Genomic DNA, 19,008 nt, shown 5'->3' with positions numbered 1-19,008 from the left:
TATTCTGGGAGGTGGGTCATAGAGGATCCTGCTGTGATGTATGTCGGAGAGTGTTTTGCCTATGTTCTCCTCTAGGAGTTTTATAGTTTCTGGTCTTACGTTTAGATATTTAATCCATTTTGAGTTTATTTTTGTGTTTGGTGTTAGAAAGTGTTCTAGTTTCATTCTTTTACAAGTGGTTGACCAGTTTTCCCAGCACCACTTGTTAAAGAGATTATCTTTTCTCCATTGTATAGTCTTGCATCTTTTGTCAAAGATAAGGTTGAACTCTGTTTTCTAAGCTAGACCTTTACTGGTGCAGTGGATTTGAATCCTGGCGTGGCCACTAGGTAGAATGATACTACCACAAGTCACGCAATAGGTTCTTAAGCCACGTACATTATTTTGTACTCAATGTCTTTGTCTGCAAAATAGGGAGGAGATTGCTCTATAATCAATTCTGGAGTCCATTTCAGCTTTAAAAGACCATGCATCTCTAAACTTTGACCTTATAAAAATGGGTGTTATTGCATCTCTCTTGGAGACGTTTTTATCATTTACTCCCCAGGACATAGCTTATTCTTCATAATCCTCTGTGTGTACAGAATGTGGTGAGGGCATTTCCACTAGCATCTTACTTCTAAAGGCTGATGTTGGCAGCTTTGTTCTTTGAAGATATAAAAATGTCGGGATTTTCAGATATGAAAATGAGTTTTTATATGGTTTAGTTTAGATTGCTAAGGAGTTGCCTGTGTTACAGAGGAGCAGCCTCCGATCTGGCTCTTTGAATGCAAGTGCTTCTGTAATGAAGACTCTCAGGGGCTTTGGACCAACTCTCATATACAGCAGTAGACTTAACTATAAAAGTGTTCAGTCTGTGGGGTGAACAGAGGCTGAAGAGTAATAACCATGATGACATTCCAGGACAAAGTGGTGTCAACACTTGTGCCTTGGAGGTATTGGCAATTGCGTTCTTGGGTTAGAAAGCTAAGGACAGTGTTAGGAGTGCGTGCCTTGCAGAAATGGGCTCATAAACTTGTGCTTGCTGCCATCTGTATTTTCTCATATTGGTCCCTGGTTATTCTTCTCAAAGTGAATGGCACTGAGGAAGCTCAGAAATTCAGATACCACCCTCAGATTCAGCAAGGGTGGTACCCTGTCTGTCTTAAGGTGCACTAGATTGGGGCTGGGACAGCCCTAGTCTTCTATTAAGAGTGATTTCCAGTCATAGACAACCAGAACAGCACCCTTGGTGCAAGCCATCGGTAGCCAGCTCTGGGGAAGGGGTGTGTTCGGTCACCCATACCTATGTTTCCTAGGTCCGTGGGAAGAAATGGAGACTGTGGCATATGAGTTGGATCCTTGTGACAGTTGCACAAGAAGGCAAGTGAACAGAATGTGGATCACAAGGGTTGGAGAGGGGTTTCTCCACAGCCTTGAGCCCCTTCCAGTTGGTCAAAGATAACAGGATTAGCTGATGTGACCTGCCAGCAACAGACCTCAAGGCCTCATTCACTGGGTCATAAAGTTGGTATAGGGCCTCCATCAGCAGGCACTGTTAGTGATGTCAAATCTCTTTACTCTTGTGTGCTGGCCTGGTGTCTGGCTCCAGAAACTGCATCTATCTGCCTGCTCTGCCCACTGGGTAGTGGGCCAGAGGTGCTGAAAGAGATGCCCTCTCTCTCCCACATCAGCCATCAACCAGTAACTGGAGTCAGCATGTAAATTCTTCCTCCACTGCACAGATGGGACAGTTGAAGGCATTCCTATGGCCTAGATCTGTGTGGCTTCCTTCCTTTCTCCTACCATGTCACATGCAACCCATGAGGTTCACCTGCCCAGACCACAACTTGGGGCATCAGGTTTTGGTAAAACTCAAAAATTACTTTCTGAAGAAGAAAAGTACATATGCGGGGTACCTTTCCTTTTAAAAAAATATATATATATATCTTACAATATGTATTACAGCCTTTTACAACTGAGTGAGTTTCAGGAAGCTAATATCAATTTTATGTCTTTAAATACTCAATTTTGTTTTTACCCCAGTTTATTTATCCTAGACCTCTGCTTCATATGAGCAAAACTATACCACTGAAAACTAGTCACAAATCAGCAATATATTAAAAATAAAATATGTAGAATTTATTGAGAGGCTAGAACAGTTCTGGCAAATAGAAATATAATATAAGCCACATAGGCAATTTTGAACTTTCTGACTGCTTTCTGGTAGTCACACTGAAAAATTAAAGTGGAACTTATGTGACAAATTTTATTTAGAATATCAAAAATCACTTAAACATGTCATTAATGCAAAAGCAATGTTTGAGATTTTTAAATCCTTGTTTGCCTTATTGCACCGAGTCTTTGGAACCTTTTATACTAATTCAGATCTGCCGCATTGTCAGTGCTCAAAAGGTACATGTGTCCTGTGGCTACAGTATCTGACAGCATAGATCTGGAACTTGCACTTCAGGGTTGACCCACTCACTCAACAAGGAAGCTGGGGTAATTACATGCCAGTTCCCATCAGTCATTGGTTGAGGGCTGCTACAGAGAATATCAGTGGCTTAATTCTTAGGCACTTAACTGACCTGCAGCAAAAAAAAAGTCCTCCAGTAAAAGATGGGGATGGTAGCAGATAGAATTGCAGCCTTGGAGGCTGTAGTGAAAAGGCCCCTAGGAACAGGAGCAGAACCACCCATAACCTACTGTGTTTTACAATACCTTTACTTTGGTGACTTATTGTATATTATCAAATGACTTGCAACACACTTGGGATTAGTGACCCAAAATGACTGTAAAGTTTACTGGCCTACAAGGATAAAGTCAGAACTCTGACATTCAAGGTCCATGGGAATCTGGGCACATCCTACATATTCTATTTGCCTTCTAGCCATCATTTTGCTAAGAATATCCTGCCTCTTTTCTTATTATTTCTGAGTCATTTCTATCCCTATATCTGTTGGGTTTTTTCCTCTGCCTGGAATGTCCTTCCTTTTTATCCACCCCTCATGCCCCTTATCCTTGAAAGATGTGACTCATTTCTACATCTCTTACGGAACTTCTTATGATAACTTCAGTCTACAGTGATTTCTTCACTATGTATTTCTCTTTCATCTTATCCAGCACCTGTTCCTTTGGCGTGACTTCTCTTATCCACTTCATGGTGCAGCTCCTTCACGTAGTACTCAGTTTATTTGGTGCTTTTTGCTCATATTTCTTATAGGAAGACATCAGATGAGGATCTGTGGTTTTATGGATTTTTTTTCATGTTTGTAATTTTAAGCACTAATTGTTAAAAGGCTCTGATAGTTGTCAACAAAGTGCCAAGAAGGAGATTGCCCAACAGAGCTGCTGAAGGCATCTGGAATCATCCTGATTGCCTCCACCAATTTCAAGGAAAATTGTCAAGAGGAAAATAAGCACCCCCAATAGCTTTCGTAAAGAGGTGGCACCACTCAGTGTTCTAAATATTTGAAATGGTAAGAAAGCAACTACAATTTCCTTTCTCATCTTATACCCAAATAAGTTTTATGTAAATTTTATACCATTTAGTTGTATTTTTATGTACTTCAGGAGTAATGGGCATAGAAGGAGGATCGCTGGACCAGAAATTAGGATGGCTGCCTGGCTCTGGCACTGTCTGCTGTGTGGCTGCAGGAAAGTGGTTAATTCTGGCCTTTATCTGCAAAATGATAACGCAAATGAGTTCCCATTCAGCTGTCGAATTCCATTTCTGATTTTATGATGTCTGCTCATTTTTAAGAATAGGCATCATTCTTTATGATTTTCAATTGCAGTGGCTATAATTTATGTCATTGCTTTTATGGCACATTGTTGAGGATATCTGTGATTTGTTGGATGCTGAATCCTTACTCAGGAATGCAGCCCCAATTTTGACATTTCTCCTATGGGAGAATATGTTCCGCTTCACAGTGTCCTTTTTAATATGATTTCCATGAATGGAAGAACTAGGGTGTGTGCGTGTATGTGTGTGAATAGTCAGTCAGCCACATTTTTGTTGACAGGGCTAACATCCCATTAATTGTAGGATTCATGGTTCACTTCCTTGATAATACCTCGCCTAATATCCCCCATGGCCCTCTCCTAACCTCACTGTCCCTGCAGAATCCCTTCTTTGTACTCTCATCACATAAAGGATCTCATAAGGATGTTTCCTTATCTCTTAGCACACATTGACATCAGATTATATCTCACATGTTTGTTTCCTTCACTGGACTGTGAACTTCCTGAGGGATGGAATTTGTATCCGTGGTGCCTCAGTTGAGCAGGTAGTCTTAAAAAGTGATGGCTAGGTAAATGATTAGAAAGAGGAAGGGAGGGACGATAGGCAGGAGGGTGGAAGGAGGAAGGCAGGGCAGGAAGAATAGATGGATTTGACTGCCCTACACTGTTATCCTGGGCTTTGCAGATGTTATTCAGTTTCCCAGTTGTGTCTGACTCTGCCACCCCATGGACTGAAGCATGCCAGGCCTCCCTGTCCCTCCCCATCTCCTGGAGTCTGCCCACGTTCATGTCTATTGCATCGGTGATACTATCCAGCCATCTCATCCTCTGACTCCCTCTTCTCCCTCTGCCCGCAGTCTTTCCCAGCATCAGGGACTTTTCCAGTGGGTTGACTCTTTGTATCAGGTGACCAAAATACTGGAGCTTCAGCTTCATCATCAGTCTTTCCAGTGAGTATTCAGGGTTGGTTTCCCCTAAGATTGAGCGGTTTGATCTCCCTGCTGTCCAAGGGACTCTCAGGAGTCATCAATTCTTTGGTGCTCTGCCTTCTTTACGGTCCAGCTCTCATAACCATACATGACCACTGGGAAGACCATAGCCTTGACTATATGGACCTTTCTTAGCGGAGTGATGTCTCTCTCTGCTTTTCAACACGCTTGTTTGCTTTCCTGCCAAGAAGCAATCATCTTCTGATTTCATGGCTGCAGTCACCATCTGCAGTGATTTTAGAGCCCAAGAAGAGGAAATCTGTCACTGCTTCCACCTTTTCCCCTTTTATTTACCATGAACTAATGGGGCTTGATGCCATGATCTTAGTTTTTTTTTTTTTTAATGTTTAGTTTCAAGCCAGCCTTTTCAGTCTCCTCCTTCACCTTCATCTTTAGTTCTTTAGTTACTTTTTGCTTTCTGCCATTAGAGTGGTATCATCTGCATATCTGAGATTGCTGATGTTTCTCCCACCTATCTTAATCCCAGTTTATAACTCATCCAGCCTGGCATTTCTCATGATGCACTTAGCATATAAGTTAAACAAACAGGTTGACAGCAGACAGCCCTGTTGTATTCCTTTCTCAATTTTGAACCAATCAGTTGTTCCAATTGGGTTCTAACTGTTGCTTCTTGACCCACATACAGGTTTCTCAGGAGACAGATAAGATGGTCTGGTATTCCCATCTCTTTAAGAGCTTTCCACAGTTTGTTATGATCTACACAGTAAAAGGCTTTAGTCGACGAAACAGATGTACATGTTTTTCTGGAATTCCCTTGCTTTCTCTGTGATCCTGCAAATGTTGGCAGTTTGATTTCTGGTTCCTCTGCCTTTTCTAAAACCCAGCTTGGGTATCTGAAAGTTCTTGGTTCACATAATACTGAAGCCTAGCATGCAAGATTTTAAGCATGACCTTATTAGCATGGGAGATGAGTGCAATTGTCCGATAGTTTAAACATTTTTTAGTACTCTCTTCTTGGGAATTGGGATGAGGATTGACATTTTCCAGTCCTGTGGCCACTGCTATGCCCTCCAGATTTGCTGACATATTGAGTGCAACACTTTTATAGCATCATCTTTTAGAGTTTTGAATAGCTCTACTGGAATTCCATTACATCCTCTAGCTTTATTGACAGCAGTGCTTCCTAAGGCCCACCTGACTTTGCACTCCAGGATGTCTGGCTCTTGGTGACTGACCACAACATCATGGTTATCAGGTTTATTAAGATCTTTTTTGTACAGTTCTTCCATGTATTCTTCCCATCTCTTCTTGATTGCTTCAGCTTCTCCTAGGTCTCTACCATTTCTGTCCTTTACTGTGCTCGTCTTTGGGCAAAATATTCCCTTGATATTTCCAGTTTTCCTGAAGAGATCTCTAGTCTTTCCCCTTCTGTTGTTTTACTCTATTTTTAAACATTATTCATTGAAGAAGGCCTTCCTGTCTCTCCTTGTTATTCTTTGGAACTCTGCATTTATTTGGGTGTACCTTTCCCTTTCTTCCTTGCTTTTTGCTTCTCTTCTTTCTTCAGCTATTTGTAAAGCCTCCTCAGATAACCAGTTTGCCTTCTTGCTTTTCTTTTTCTTTGGGATGGTTTTGTTCGATGCCTTCTGTACAGTATTATGGAACTCTGTCCACATTCTTCAGGCACACTGTTATCTAGATCTAATCCCTTGACTCTATTCATCACCTCTGCTGCATATTCATAGGGGATTTGATTTAAGTCCTACCTGGATGGCCTAGTGGTTTTCCCCACTTTCTTCATTTTAAGCCCAAATTTTGCTATGAGAAACTGATTATCTGAGCCACAGTCAGCTCCAGGTCTTGTTTTTGATGACTGTACACAGCTTCTCCATCTTCGGCTACAAAGAATGTAATCAATTTGATTTGGGTATTGACCATTTGGCGATAGCCATGTGTAAAGTAGTTTTTTGTGTTGTTGAAAAAGGGAGCTTGCTATGACCAGTGCATTCTCTTGGCAGAATTCAGATAGCCTTTGCTCTGCTTCATTTTGTACTCCAAGGCCAAACTTACCTGTTACTCCAGGTATCTCTTGACTTCCTGCTTTTGCATTACAATCCCCAATGATGAATAGAACATATTTCTTTAGTGTTAGTTCTAGGAGGTCTTCTAGGTCTTCAAAGAACTGATCAACTTCAACTTCTTCGGCATTGGTGGTAGGGCCATAGACTTGGATTACTGTGATGTTGAATGACTTGCCTTGGAAATGAACCAAGATCATTCTGTCATTTTTGAGGTTGCACCCAAGTACAGCATTTTGGACTGTTTTGTTGATTATGAGGGCTACTCCATTTCTTCTATGGGATTCTTGTCTGCAGTAGTAGATATAATGGTCATCTGAATTAAATTTGCCCATTCCTGTCCATTTTAGTTCATAGATTCCTAAGATGTCAATGTTTATTCCTACCATCTCCTGCTTCATCATGTTCAATTTACCTTGATTCTTGGACCTAACATTCCAGATTCCCATGCAGTACTTTGCAGCATCAGATTTTATTTCCATCACCAGACACGTCCACAGCTGAGCGCTGATTGTGCTTTGGCCCAGCAGCTTCATTCTTTCTGGGGCTATTAGTAGTTTTCCTCTACTCTTCCCTAACAGCATATTGGAAACCTTCTGACCTTGGTCGGATCTTTTTGTCTTTTTAAACAGTTGATGAGGTTCTCACAGCAAGTATACTGGGGTGGTTTCCATTCCCTCCTACAGTGGATCTTGTTTTGTCAGAACTCTCCACTATGACCCATCTGTCTTGGGTGGCCCTACCTGGCATGGCTCATAGGTTCTTTGAGTTACACAAGCCTCTTCACTCCACAACAAGGCAGTTATCTGTGAAGGGGTTTCCAGATGACTCAGTGGTAAGGAATCTGCCCATCAATGCAGGAGACTGGGGTTCTGTCCCTGGGTCAGGAAGATCCCCTGGAGGAATAAATGGCAACCCACTTCAATATTCTTGTCTGAAAAATCCCATGGACAGAGGAGCCTGGAGGGCTACAGCCCATGGGGTCTCAAAGAGTTAGGCACAGTTTAGTAGCACATTGAGCACACTATTATTATACTTGTCATTATCAAATATAGCTGTGGGTCACAAATATAACGTCAGTCCTAATAACAGTATAAGAAGTTTTGCAAACTCAAACACAGTTGATTGGAATACACTCAATTGGATTAGTATGTCTTAGTATACTTTACTCAGGCCCCTTTTCCCAAAGAAAGGCAGTGCCAAAGAATGTTCAAACTACTGCACAGTTGGACTCATCTCACACACTAGTAAAGTAATAATTCTCCAAGCCAGGCTACAGCAGTATGTGAACTGTGAACTTCCAGATATTCAAGCTGGTTTTAGAAAAGGCAGAGGAACCAGAGATCAAGTTCCAACATGCACTAGATCATCGAAAAAGCAAGAGAGTTCCAGAAAAACATCTATTTCTGCTTTATTGACTACACCAAAGCCTTTGACTGTGTGGCTCACAATAAACTGTGGGAAATTCTCCAAGAAATGGGAATACCAGGCCTCCTGACCTGCCTCTTGAGAAATCTATATGCAGATCACGAAGCAACAGTTAGAACTGGACGTGGAACAACAGACTAATTCCAAATAGGAAAAGGAGTACATCAAGGTTGTACATTGTCACCCTGCTTATTTAACTTATGTGTAGAGTACATCATGAGAAATGCTAGGCTGGATGAAACACAAGCTGGAATCAAGATTGCCAGAAGAAATATCAATAACCTCAGATATACAGATGACACCACCCCTATGGCAGAAAACAAAGAAGAATAAAGAGCCTCTTGATGAAAGTGAAAGAGAAGAATGAAAAATTTGGCTTAAAACTCAGCATTCAGAAAACTAAGATCATGGCATCTGGTCCCATCATTTCATGCAAATAGATGGGGAAACAGTGGAAACAGTGAGAGACTTTATTTTTGGGGGCTCCAAAATCACTGCAGATGGTGATTGCAGCCATGAAATTAAAAGATGCTTACTCCTTGGAAGGAAAGTTATGACCAAGCCAGACAGCATATTAGAAAGCAGAGGCATTACTTTGCCAACAAAGGTCCATCTAGTCAAGGCTATGGTTTTTCCAGTAGTCAATGTATGGATGTGAGAGTTGGACTATAAAGAAAGCTGAGTGCCAAAGAATTAATGATTTTGAACTGTGGTGTTGGAGAAGACTCTTGAGAGTCCCTTGGACTGCAAGGAGATCCAACCAGTCCATCCTAAAGGAGATTAGTCCTGGGTGTTCATTGGAAGGACTGATGCTAAAGCTGAAACTCCAGTACTTTGGCCACCTCATGCGAAGAGTTGACTCATTGGAAAAGACTCTGATGCTGGGAGGGATTGGGGGCAGGAGGAGAAGGGGACGACAGAGGATGAGATGGCTGGATGGCATCACTGGCTCAATGGAGATCAGTTTAAGTGAACTCCAGGAGTTGGTGATGGACAGGGAGGCCTGGTGTGCTGCAGTTCATGGGGTCGCAAAGAGTCGAACACAACTGAGTGTTCAAAGGCATTAATTCTTCAGCAGTCTACTTTCTTTATGGTCTAACTCTCACATTCATACATGACTACTGGAAAAACCTTAGCTTTAACTAGATGGACCATTGTTGGCAAAGTAATGTCTCTGCTTTTTAATATGCTGTCTAGGTTGATCATAACTTTCCTTCCAAGGAGCAAGTGTCTTTTAATTTCATGGCTGTAATCACCATCTGCAGTGATTTTGGAGCCCCCCAAAATAAAGTCTCTCACTGTTTCCACTTTTAAATTCATGGCTGCAGTCACCATCTGCAGTGATTTTGGAGCCCCCCAAAATTAAGTCTGTCACTATCTCCATTATTTCCCCATCTATTTGCCGTGAAGCGATGGGACTGGCTGCCATGATCTTAGTTTTATGAATGTTGAGTTCTAAGCCAGTTTTTCACTCTTCTCTTTCACTTTCATCAAGAGGCTCTTTAGTTCCTCTTCGCTTTCTTCCCTAAGGGTGGTGTCACATGCATATCTGATATTGATATTTCTTTCGGCAGTCTTGATTCCAGCTTGTGCTTCATCCAGCCCAGCATTTCGCATGATGTACTCTGCATATGTTAAATCAGCAGGGTGACAATATACAGCCTTGTGCACTCCTTTCTGATAGCTCAGATATCTGCTGTAAGATAAGCTTTATAGAAACTGTACAGTTTGTACCTTATGTTAATGACTAATCATGATTTTTGTATAAAAGTACACGAGTCATTGGTGTACATAGAAATCTGACCCACTTAAAAGACTGTGCAAGCAAATTAGAATTAATGGGAAAATTTCTCGGGGACTAAAATACCTTGAACATTAGAAAGATGGTTCTTCAGCAAGTCAGAAAGCACCTGTGGAATGTTTGGCACAAAAACGCTGTGTCCCACCAGTTTATTCTTTCAGCAGTCCTGTCTGAGGGGTTGGTCTTTGTGGAATCTTGTTTTTCTCAGATGTCATTAAAAGACATTTCTTGCCAAAGCCCTTTCTGACTGAGGTGGAGTTTATATAAGAGCTACAGCTCAGGCAGCCTTTGTGACGAAGGCAGTTTGGCACTAGTTCCAGCTCAGTGCCTTTGTGCCCAGGTGACCTTGATCAAAGTGGGCTCCCCTGTGGGGTTCTCAGCATCTTCACCTGTAAATGTGAAGGTTGAACCGACAATCTGTTGTGGGATGTTGTCCATGCCATTCATTCATTCATTCAACAGGAGTTTGTTGAACACCTACTAAATTAGGCACCGTTTATCCCTGAGGGTTCAGTGACAGGCAAAACCAGAAATAGGTTCCTGCCTGCTGGTGCCTAGATCCTAGTAGGGGGAAGAGATCATCCTTAATCAAATAGCCTGGAAATAAATATGTCAACCCAGCCTTGGGAAATGCCATGAAGAGCTGGTGGAGTCCTGGGACTGAAGAAGCTCCTAATCGGGAGATTAATTTCACTCAGAAGGGAGACCAAAGAGGACCTCCTAGAGGAGTGAGAGGGGCTGGAGAACATGGGCTGTGGTGGAGAGGCATGGGAGGCACTGAATTCTAAGCCCAGCAACTTGGCCACCTTATCTCAAGGCATCTCGATTTCCTCATCTCTAAAAATGGAACTGACACCAGGAGCTCTTCATGCTGTTGTAGGTTTCAGGACAACTTGTTTGAAAATACCCAGCACCAGGCAAATTACACTGCATTGCATTTCTAAGAATAGCTTTGGAAACAGAGATGTACTGTTTTGTACATGGATTTTTAGATGTGGGGAAAGAGTGAAAACAGCTTGGAAGATTCTTTTGTTACAACGTCTGAGTTCGCTTTCGGCCCTGGAAGGTCCCTGGCTTTCCTTAATCATAGAGCCAAGTTTGCATCACTTGACTTTGAAATCCTGGGAATGACCTTGCTGCATGATTCAGTGATAGAGGCCTGAGCTTTGGGGGCTGGCAAAAGGTTAGATATCCCTTGCCATATATACACGAGGGGAGGAGGCTGATCACATGAACAACAGCACTGGTGTGAGGAGGCAGCCCCTGCCCCATTGTCCTCAGCTTTTCTCTCTTGTCTGTATGCTTAATATTTCATTTGGAAACAGTGGACACTTTCTGCAGCTACTTGTGGGTGCTTATGCAATTCCTTCTTGAGATAAAGTGAGGCTAACACTCTCATAATTCTTCAAGGCCTGAGGATTACTCCTTTAATCTTACAAAAGCAAACAGGAGGACAGAAATAACCCATCAATTGTTTCAAATGAAAATGGCCAACAATAATAAATAATTGCCACAATAACTTGAGGTTAAGGTCTTCATCTGTTGGAGGCCTTTCAAGAATTTGAAGCTTTTCTCCAAGTTAATTTTTCACATCTTGTTTGTTTCCTCAGAGTGTTGCTTCCAAAAGCAAGGCCATTAGATCTCTCGTTACATATGTTATTCTTGTTGACGTGCCAGGCATGCAGGAAAGTGAGGTCCTCTCTTCATAGATGGGTAATGCTGATTCCTCCCTTGCAGAAATCCATATTTCAAAGTATTACAGCTTGCTGAGATTTTGGAGAGTTTTCTTCTCTTTCATGCTGTATTAATGGTTGCAAACAGCAATGAACATGTTAATTTAAGTGGAAAAGGAATTTGTTGGAAGGATATGGTTCAGAGCCTAGGCAGGAAGAAGAGGCAAGGCTTAGCCCAAAATGCCAGCTCTGGGCTCTCAACTCCTCTGCAACTGCCTTAGATGATCTCAGAGAGCCCTAGTGTCTTTGGGCAGCCCTTAGAATTCATGGCCCCAATTGGCAGCATCCACCACCCACACTGAGGCCACTTGACTACCCTTAGTTACATGACTGCACTTACTTAAGTGCCCACACTTGAATGACCAAAAGGAGAGCAAAGGCAGGGTCTGCCCCCTCTACTGCTTATCTTCCTCTCCTACCAATCTTGAGATTCCCTCCAAACAGGAAGGTTTCAGGATCCTGAGTGGCCAAAAATAGCAACTATCCATCATTCAGGGTTTCTCAGGTGGCGCTTGTGGTAAAGAAGCTGCTTGCCAATGCAGGAGACGCGGGTTCAATTTCCTGGACTCTGGAAGATCCCTTGGAGAAGGGAATGGCCACCCAGTCCCCTGTTGTTGCCTGGAAAATCCCATGGACAGAGGAGCCTGGTGGGCTACATCCATAAGGTCACAAATACTCAGACACGACTGAAGCAACTTAGCATGCACACATGCACATCCATCACTCAAACCCTCATAGGCTTGATCACATCTGCTACCAACTGGTTGGCCAATCAGAGACTGTTCTCCAGTGTGATTTTTGTCTGAAGCTCACATCACCTAATAGTTGTCAGTCTCATGTGCGTCTTCATCCTTGTCCCCACCACCATCCTCATCTCATTGAAGGTCTGTTTACCCCACTCTCCTGGGCTGCCATTTCCCTCCATCTCCTCCCTCTTCAAACGTTCCTCCCTCCTCCTCTCCCTTCCCGGTCTTGGACTCTGCTTTTATTTCACTGCAAAGGAGAGGCATTCCCAGGGGAACTTTCATTTCTTCCTACCACACATCTACCGATGCATCTGGGCCATGTGCCCCGTTTTCTCACTTCATACCGGCTGAGGCCAGCCCCTCTGTTTGTTCACCAGGCCACCCAGCAACTGTGCCTTGTCATATCTTCATTACTTGCCCTCTGTCTAGTAGATCCTTCCCAGTATCATGTAAATATGCCATGTTAATTCCTTTCTGAAAATAAAAAAGCAATTTCTTTGAGCCATTTCCCCTACCAGCTGTCATCCTATTTCTCTGCTTTCCTTTACTGAAAAACTCCTCCAAAGCATTGGCTATGCCCACTTTTCATTTCTTCTACCCCTACCTCTCTTAGACCAACTCCAGACAAGCTTTATCCCTGACACTGCACTTCAGAAGTTCTTATCAAGATCACCAATGACCCCCAGATGGCTAATTCCAAATGCCAGTTCTAATTTTTCATGTTACTTTGCCACATTTGATGAAATTGATTACTCCTTTCTTGAAGCATGTGGCTGCTTGGAGACTGTCTTGATTTTTCTCCTGTCTCCTTATTCACTCTTTTTCTGTCTCCTTTGCTGGCTTATCATCATCTTTAATTGCTAAGTGTGAGCCCCCCTTCTCTATTTAAATGTATTCCCTAGTGGTCACTTCTAATCCACCCCAAATGCGTGTCTCTGGCCCTGATCCCCTGCTTCTACTCCAGACCGCTACATCCAACTCTCTCAGCGTCTCTTCTTAAAAATCCAGTAGGCATTTGAATGTTCTTTGCTGACCTTCTATACCTTTGGTCTTTCGCATCTTGATAAGTGACACCTCTTTCCTTCCAGTTGTTGAATCTAAAATTCTTGCAGCTATCCTTGACTCTTCTCTTTCCTGAACACCCTTCTTCCAATCTGTGAGCAAAATATATTGGCACAATTTTTGAAACATCTAGAATATAACCTCAGCTTCTACCCCCGTGGTTTGAGCTGCCATTTTCTTATACCTGAATTCTTATAAGAACCTTCTTACCAGGCTCTCTTTCCCTCTGACTGAGTATACTCACCATGTACATCACAGCCAGTGTGAGCCTTTAAATATGGAAGTCAGACCATATCATCCCCTGTTCAGAGCCCTGCAGGATCTCCTGTCTCAGAGGCAAACTAAGGTCCTTTTGATGACTCCATCCCTTCACCACTAAACCCATTCCCCTCCCCACTCTGCACCTCACTCATTCTTCTCCAGCCACACTAGTCTCCTAGCTATCCTTGAACACACCAGGCATGACTTCTCCTTTGCTAGTTCCCAAATTCTGTGCATCTTGCTGTCTTTCTTCCTCCTGGTTTCTACTGAGAGGCCACCTCAGTGCAGCTTCCCTGAACCTGCTTATTTAAAATTGCACCCTACTCTCCCTCCAACTATGGTGCCTTCTATCCTTCTTACCCTTTGTAAGTTTTCTCCATTGCTCTTACCCAATCTGACCTGTATATTTGATTCTTTGTGTATATGTTTTTTGTCTCCTTAAAGCTACAGGAAGGCAAGACCTCTCTTTTGTTCACTGCTTTCTCTAGCCTATAAAGTAGTGATTGGCATGTCGTAGGTGCTTAGAAATAGTTGAGTGAATTATCCTATAACCAAAATCCATGATTAGGTTATTGAAAGAAGGTGAAAGTGAAGTCTCTCAGTCATGTCCTACTCTTTGCAACCCCATGGACTATGGCCTACCAGGCTCTTCTGTCCATGGGATTTTCCAGGGAAGAATACTGGAGTGGGTTGCCATTTCCTTCTCCAGGAGATCTTCCTGACCTAGGGATCGAACCCGGGTCTCCCGATTGTAGGCAGACGCTTTACCATCTGAGCCACCAGGGAAGTCGATTAGGTTATTAAATGTGTTATAATTTTCCAAGTTGGATACACTAGATTTCACATGAGCCATAGGATGGCCTAGTGAGTGAGTTAGGCTGCACACCACAGAACCCCACCCCACCCCCACCCCCGCCCCATGCTTAGATATGGAAGCTGAGGTCCATGAGGGCTGACTGGGTATCCCAGAACACATGGCTAATTAGTGGGTTCCTGGGATTTGTAGTCCTGATCCAGAGGAGTTTCTCCCACCTGCCCCCCCTGCTCTCAGCTACCCACTACATTCCATGTTACTAATATATTAGTGAAAGTTTCAGCACACTTATTGCTGTTCGTTTTTCCTTTTAGCGTTGATGAGAAAACCCCGTATCTAGCTCTGGGGGCTGTGAAGAACATCTCCCTAAACATCTCCATCTCCAACCTCGGGGATGATGCCTATGATGCCAACGTGTCGTTCAACGTTTCTCGGGAGCTCTTCTTCATCAACATGTGGCAGAAGGTAAGAAGGCCCTGTGTCTAGTGCATTTGCTGACTTTCATCATAGCCTGGAATATGCAGTGATTATGCAAATACTGTTACTTTGTGTGGAGGCTCATTTGGAATTATTACAATGATTTCCTCCTGGACTTAGAAAGCATTGTTGGTAAAGCCAAAGAAGAAACTGAATACCCACTGTGCATTGGAGCCATATCTGTATTTGACACCACCTCCCGTCCCTTCTATCTTGTGAAACCCTCTCCACACAGTTGTATTCTGGCCCCTTCTCTGAGATGATACAGTCATCATCTCTGGCTCACGCATGTTCTACAGGATTCATGCTTTAGGTCAGCAGTGGTTGTGAAAGACCAGATAAGAAATGAAAGCAAATCACTGCTTATCACATGAGTTATCACCAGCGATGCCTTTGATGTTTTCCATTCAAGGGTCATGAACATCAGCCTTGGCTTTGCCATATTGACTTATTCCTGAAATATTTTAGTGAATTGAGGAAATTAAATTATTTCTATGAATTGAGTGCGTTTTTAAGAGCAATTTAATTTATTTGAATGATGTTTAAATAGCATGACTCAGAAAGGAAAAAGGACCTGGTTTTCTCTCCTGTTCCATAATCCCCCTCAGTGAACCACTTTGGGGAAGAAAGAGTAACAGACCTCATCCACAGGCAAGCAGGAGGAATGACTGGACTCAGACGTCCTTCCATGGAGGTTGTCTACCTGTGGTTAGACAGGTTATCTACCTGTGGGCAGCTCTTCTGATGGGAACTTCTGCAGCTTTTCAAAATGTTCACAGCAGTGAACTGCAGTGCCTTGAAGTCTGTGTAGAAACGGAGCCAAAATCACTTTCTGAGATAAACCTTGGCCCTGCCCACACGTGAGCTCTAGGCCAACCTTCAGGCTGTGGGCAGCCTTTGTCCAGGCACAGATCCTGTCAGGCTCAATAGTTCGACCAGGACATGCCAACCCTGCCCAGCTTACAGGGCAGCTGAAGTATATAGACATCTAGAATGGCATTCCAAGAACTTCCCAAGAGATATCTCAGACTCCCTGATGCTACGTAACTTCTGGAGCTCCAGGATAGTGGAGGCCACAGAAGCATTGAATGCAAGAAGAGCATACTTTCCAGCTCCTCTAAACCCCCAAAATTGTCCCTGATTTAATCTCAGTCCAGAGGGAACCAAGTATCCATAGACTTCTGTTACTTGGCTATGGACAGAATCTCTTTTACAGAATGTCATGTGCCACGATGCCATCTTCCTGTTCAGGGTAGGAGGATGGGTAGGGGGAGAGGGGTTCACTCAGGGACCAGACCTGTGGAACCCATCTTTATGATAACTGGTGGCTGGGTCATCACTATCCCACACTCAAGCCCATGGAAGAACTTTCTCTCTGCCTCTAAATTAGGAATGGCTGTACTTTTCCAGAGCATTTCAGCTTGTTTGTATCTGTGGACAGAGTCATTCTTATAACCAACTAAGCTTCATTATCTCTGTTCTAGAAAGCTCAGAGTTGGCCTCACTGTTAGTATAAAGACTTCGTGGTATTATTTTGTAAACAAAGTAGCCTCCTGCTTCTTACTTTACTTCCTTTCACCATGTTTTTCTTTTCGGCTTGGAGACTGTATAATATTCTATCGTAGGATATAGTATGGATTGCCTATGAATTCATGCTATTGGATATTTAGATTAGTTCCAGTTTTATTATCTTTTGAATAATATTGTGATGACTATCTTTTGGAGCAATTAGTATGAGCAAATGATATTTTCCTTCAGTTCAGTTCAGTTCAGTCGCTCAGTCGTGTCCGACTCTTTGCAACCCCATGAATCGCAGCACGCCAGGCCTCCCTGTCCATCACCAACTCCAGGCGTTCACCCAGACTCACGTCCATCGAGTCAGTGATGCCATCCAGCCATCTCATCCTCTGTCGTCCCCTTCTCCTCCTGCCCCCAATCCCTCCCAACATCAGAGTCTTTTCCAATGAGTCAACTCTTCGCATGAGGTGGCCAAAGTACTGGAGTTTCAGCTTTAGCATCAAGCCTTCCAAAGAACACCCAGGACTGATCTCCTTCAGAATGGACTGGCTGGATCTCCTGGCAGTCCAAGGGACTCTCAAGAGTCTTCTCCAACACCACAGTTCAAAAGCATCAATTCTTCAGCGCTCAGCCTTCTTCACAGTCCAACTCTCACATCCATACATGACCACTGAAAAAACCATAGCCTTGACTAGACGGACCTTTGTTGGCAAAGTAATGTCTCTGCTTTTGAATATGCTGTCTAGGTTGGTCGTAACTTTCCTTCCAAGGAGTAAGCATCTTTTAATTTCATGGCTGCAATCACCATCTATTTCCCATGAAGTGATGGGACCAGATGCCATGATCTTCGTTTTCTGAATGTTGAGCTTTAAGCCAACTTTTTCACTCTCCTCTTTCACTTTCATCAAGAGGCTTTTTAGTTCCTCTTCACTTTCTGCCATAAGGGTGGTGTCATCTGCATATCTGAGGTTATTGATATTTCTCCCGGCAATCTTGATTCCAGCTTGTGCTTCTTCCAGCCCAGCGTTTCTCATGATGTACTTTGCATATAAGTTAAAATCCTATAATTATTTGGAGAATGGGAAGTCACATTTATTGATTACCTACTATACAACCTGGGTTTTTCATACATTTCCCCATTCCCTCCTTACTGCATGTAATCTGGGCACACCTGATCTATTGGAGGAATGTTCTCAGGAGAAAAGAAGTGAGGGAAGCCGAATGGGGTGGAAAGGTCTGAGGAAGGGTACAAAATCCCAAACCAGCCCTGGTCTATCTGTGGGGTAAAAAGAGATGGAGGGTGCCCTAGAGCATAAATTAATCAGCAGAATTGTCCCTGTTGAAGTGGAAGGGGAGCACCATTTCCACCCATCATTATTAACCACTGGGGAGACATCCTGGATAAGGGGACTCAGTCAGTCAAGGGTGACGCACCTGAGCAGGACGCAGGTGTGCCATTGGCTCCTGTAGCTGATCACGGGGCCAACGAGAGCACATGTTATCTCTTCGCCATTGAGTCCCAGTGACCTTTAAAACCTTTGGCACAGGGGACACCGGTTTCAATTTGGCAGAAAGTTGGCAAGGTATCGGGCTCTTTGGGCTCTGGTGGGCATTAGTCCAAGAAAGGTGTCAAGGCACAGAGACATCATATCATGTAGTGGCTACAGAGGCAGGGCCAGCTAGAAAAGCATATGGCTGACACGCCCTTCAGTGCAGTAGGAGAAGGAGTAACAAAGAAAAAAACCACTTCCTGTGACTATAACCACAACTGCAAAGTTAATCAATTGGGGAATTTAAGTGGCATCATTCAGCCAAGAGCAAGTTTTCAACAATACGTAGGTGGGTAATGAGTGAGGCAGGAAGGGGCCCACCCACACTGATAGAACTACCAGAACCAGCGTGGGCCCTACAAAAAGGTCCCAATGTGTTAAATAAGAAAAGTGTAACTCCAAAAACAGAGGGGAAGCATACCTTTTAAAAGACTATTAATAGAAAGCAAAAGTAAATTTTACAGAACATCTGTTTTCTTAGTAAAATTCAAGAAAAAAAAAAGTGAACCCAGCAAATGATCAGATAGTAGAACAATGGACTGAGAGGAAAATGGAAAGGGCTGAGAGAAAAGCAAAAAAAAAAAAAAGTTTGTGGGTGGGATTAGGAAGTATTATAATGAAACCAAGAGAGCAATGACAGAATTAAAATATTTGTTATGATCAGAAAGGAGCAGAATTAGCAGTACAGGAAACTGATTCATTGTTGTGGAGGGCGTATTTGAGAAGATCTCTGAGAATTTATAGAGAAAAACAACAGAGCAGTGGAGAAGGATGGAAGTGAAGACTAGATATGGAAGGTGGAGGCTGGAGAATCAGCAAATGGAAATCATTCCGGAATCACTGGAATAGAAGACCTGCTGCTGC

At 43.1% G+C, this 19,008-nt stretch overlaps 1 protein-coding gene across 1 annotated transcript in view; it reads left to right on the top strand.

Moving 5' to 3' along the window:
- ITGA9 (integrin, alpha 9) overlaps window positions 1-19,008 on the top strand; it is a 369,261-nt gene that overhangs the window by 213,905 nt on the left and 136,348 nt on the right. Inside the window, exon 18 of the mRNA XM_010835514.1 lies at window positions 14,914-15,064. Coding sequence (XP_010833816.1) covers window positions 14,914-15,064 — 151 coding nt within the window. The remainder of the gene's footprint in view (window positions 1-14,913; window positions 15,065-19,008) is intronic.

Source organism: Bison bison, unplaced genomic scaffold (assembly GCF_000754665.1).
Source record: "Bison bison bison isolate TAMUID 2011002044 unplaced genomic scaffold, Bison_UMD1.0 scf7180017864043, whole genome shotgun sequence".
Taxonomy (NCBI): Eukaryota; Metazoa; Chordata; class Mammalia; order Artiodactyla; family Bovidae; genus Bison; species Bison bison.
Note: the sequence above shows the minus strand (reverse complement) of the source record. Positions and strands in the feature narration are given on the sequence as shown.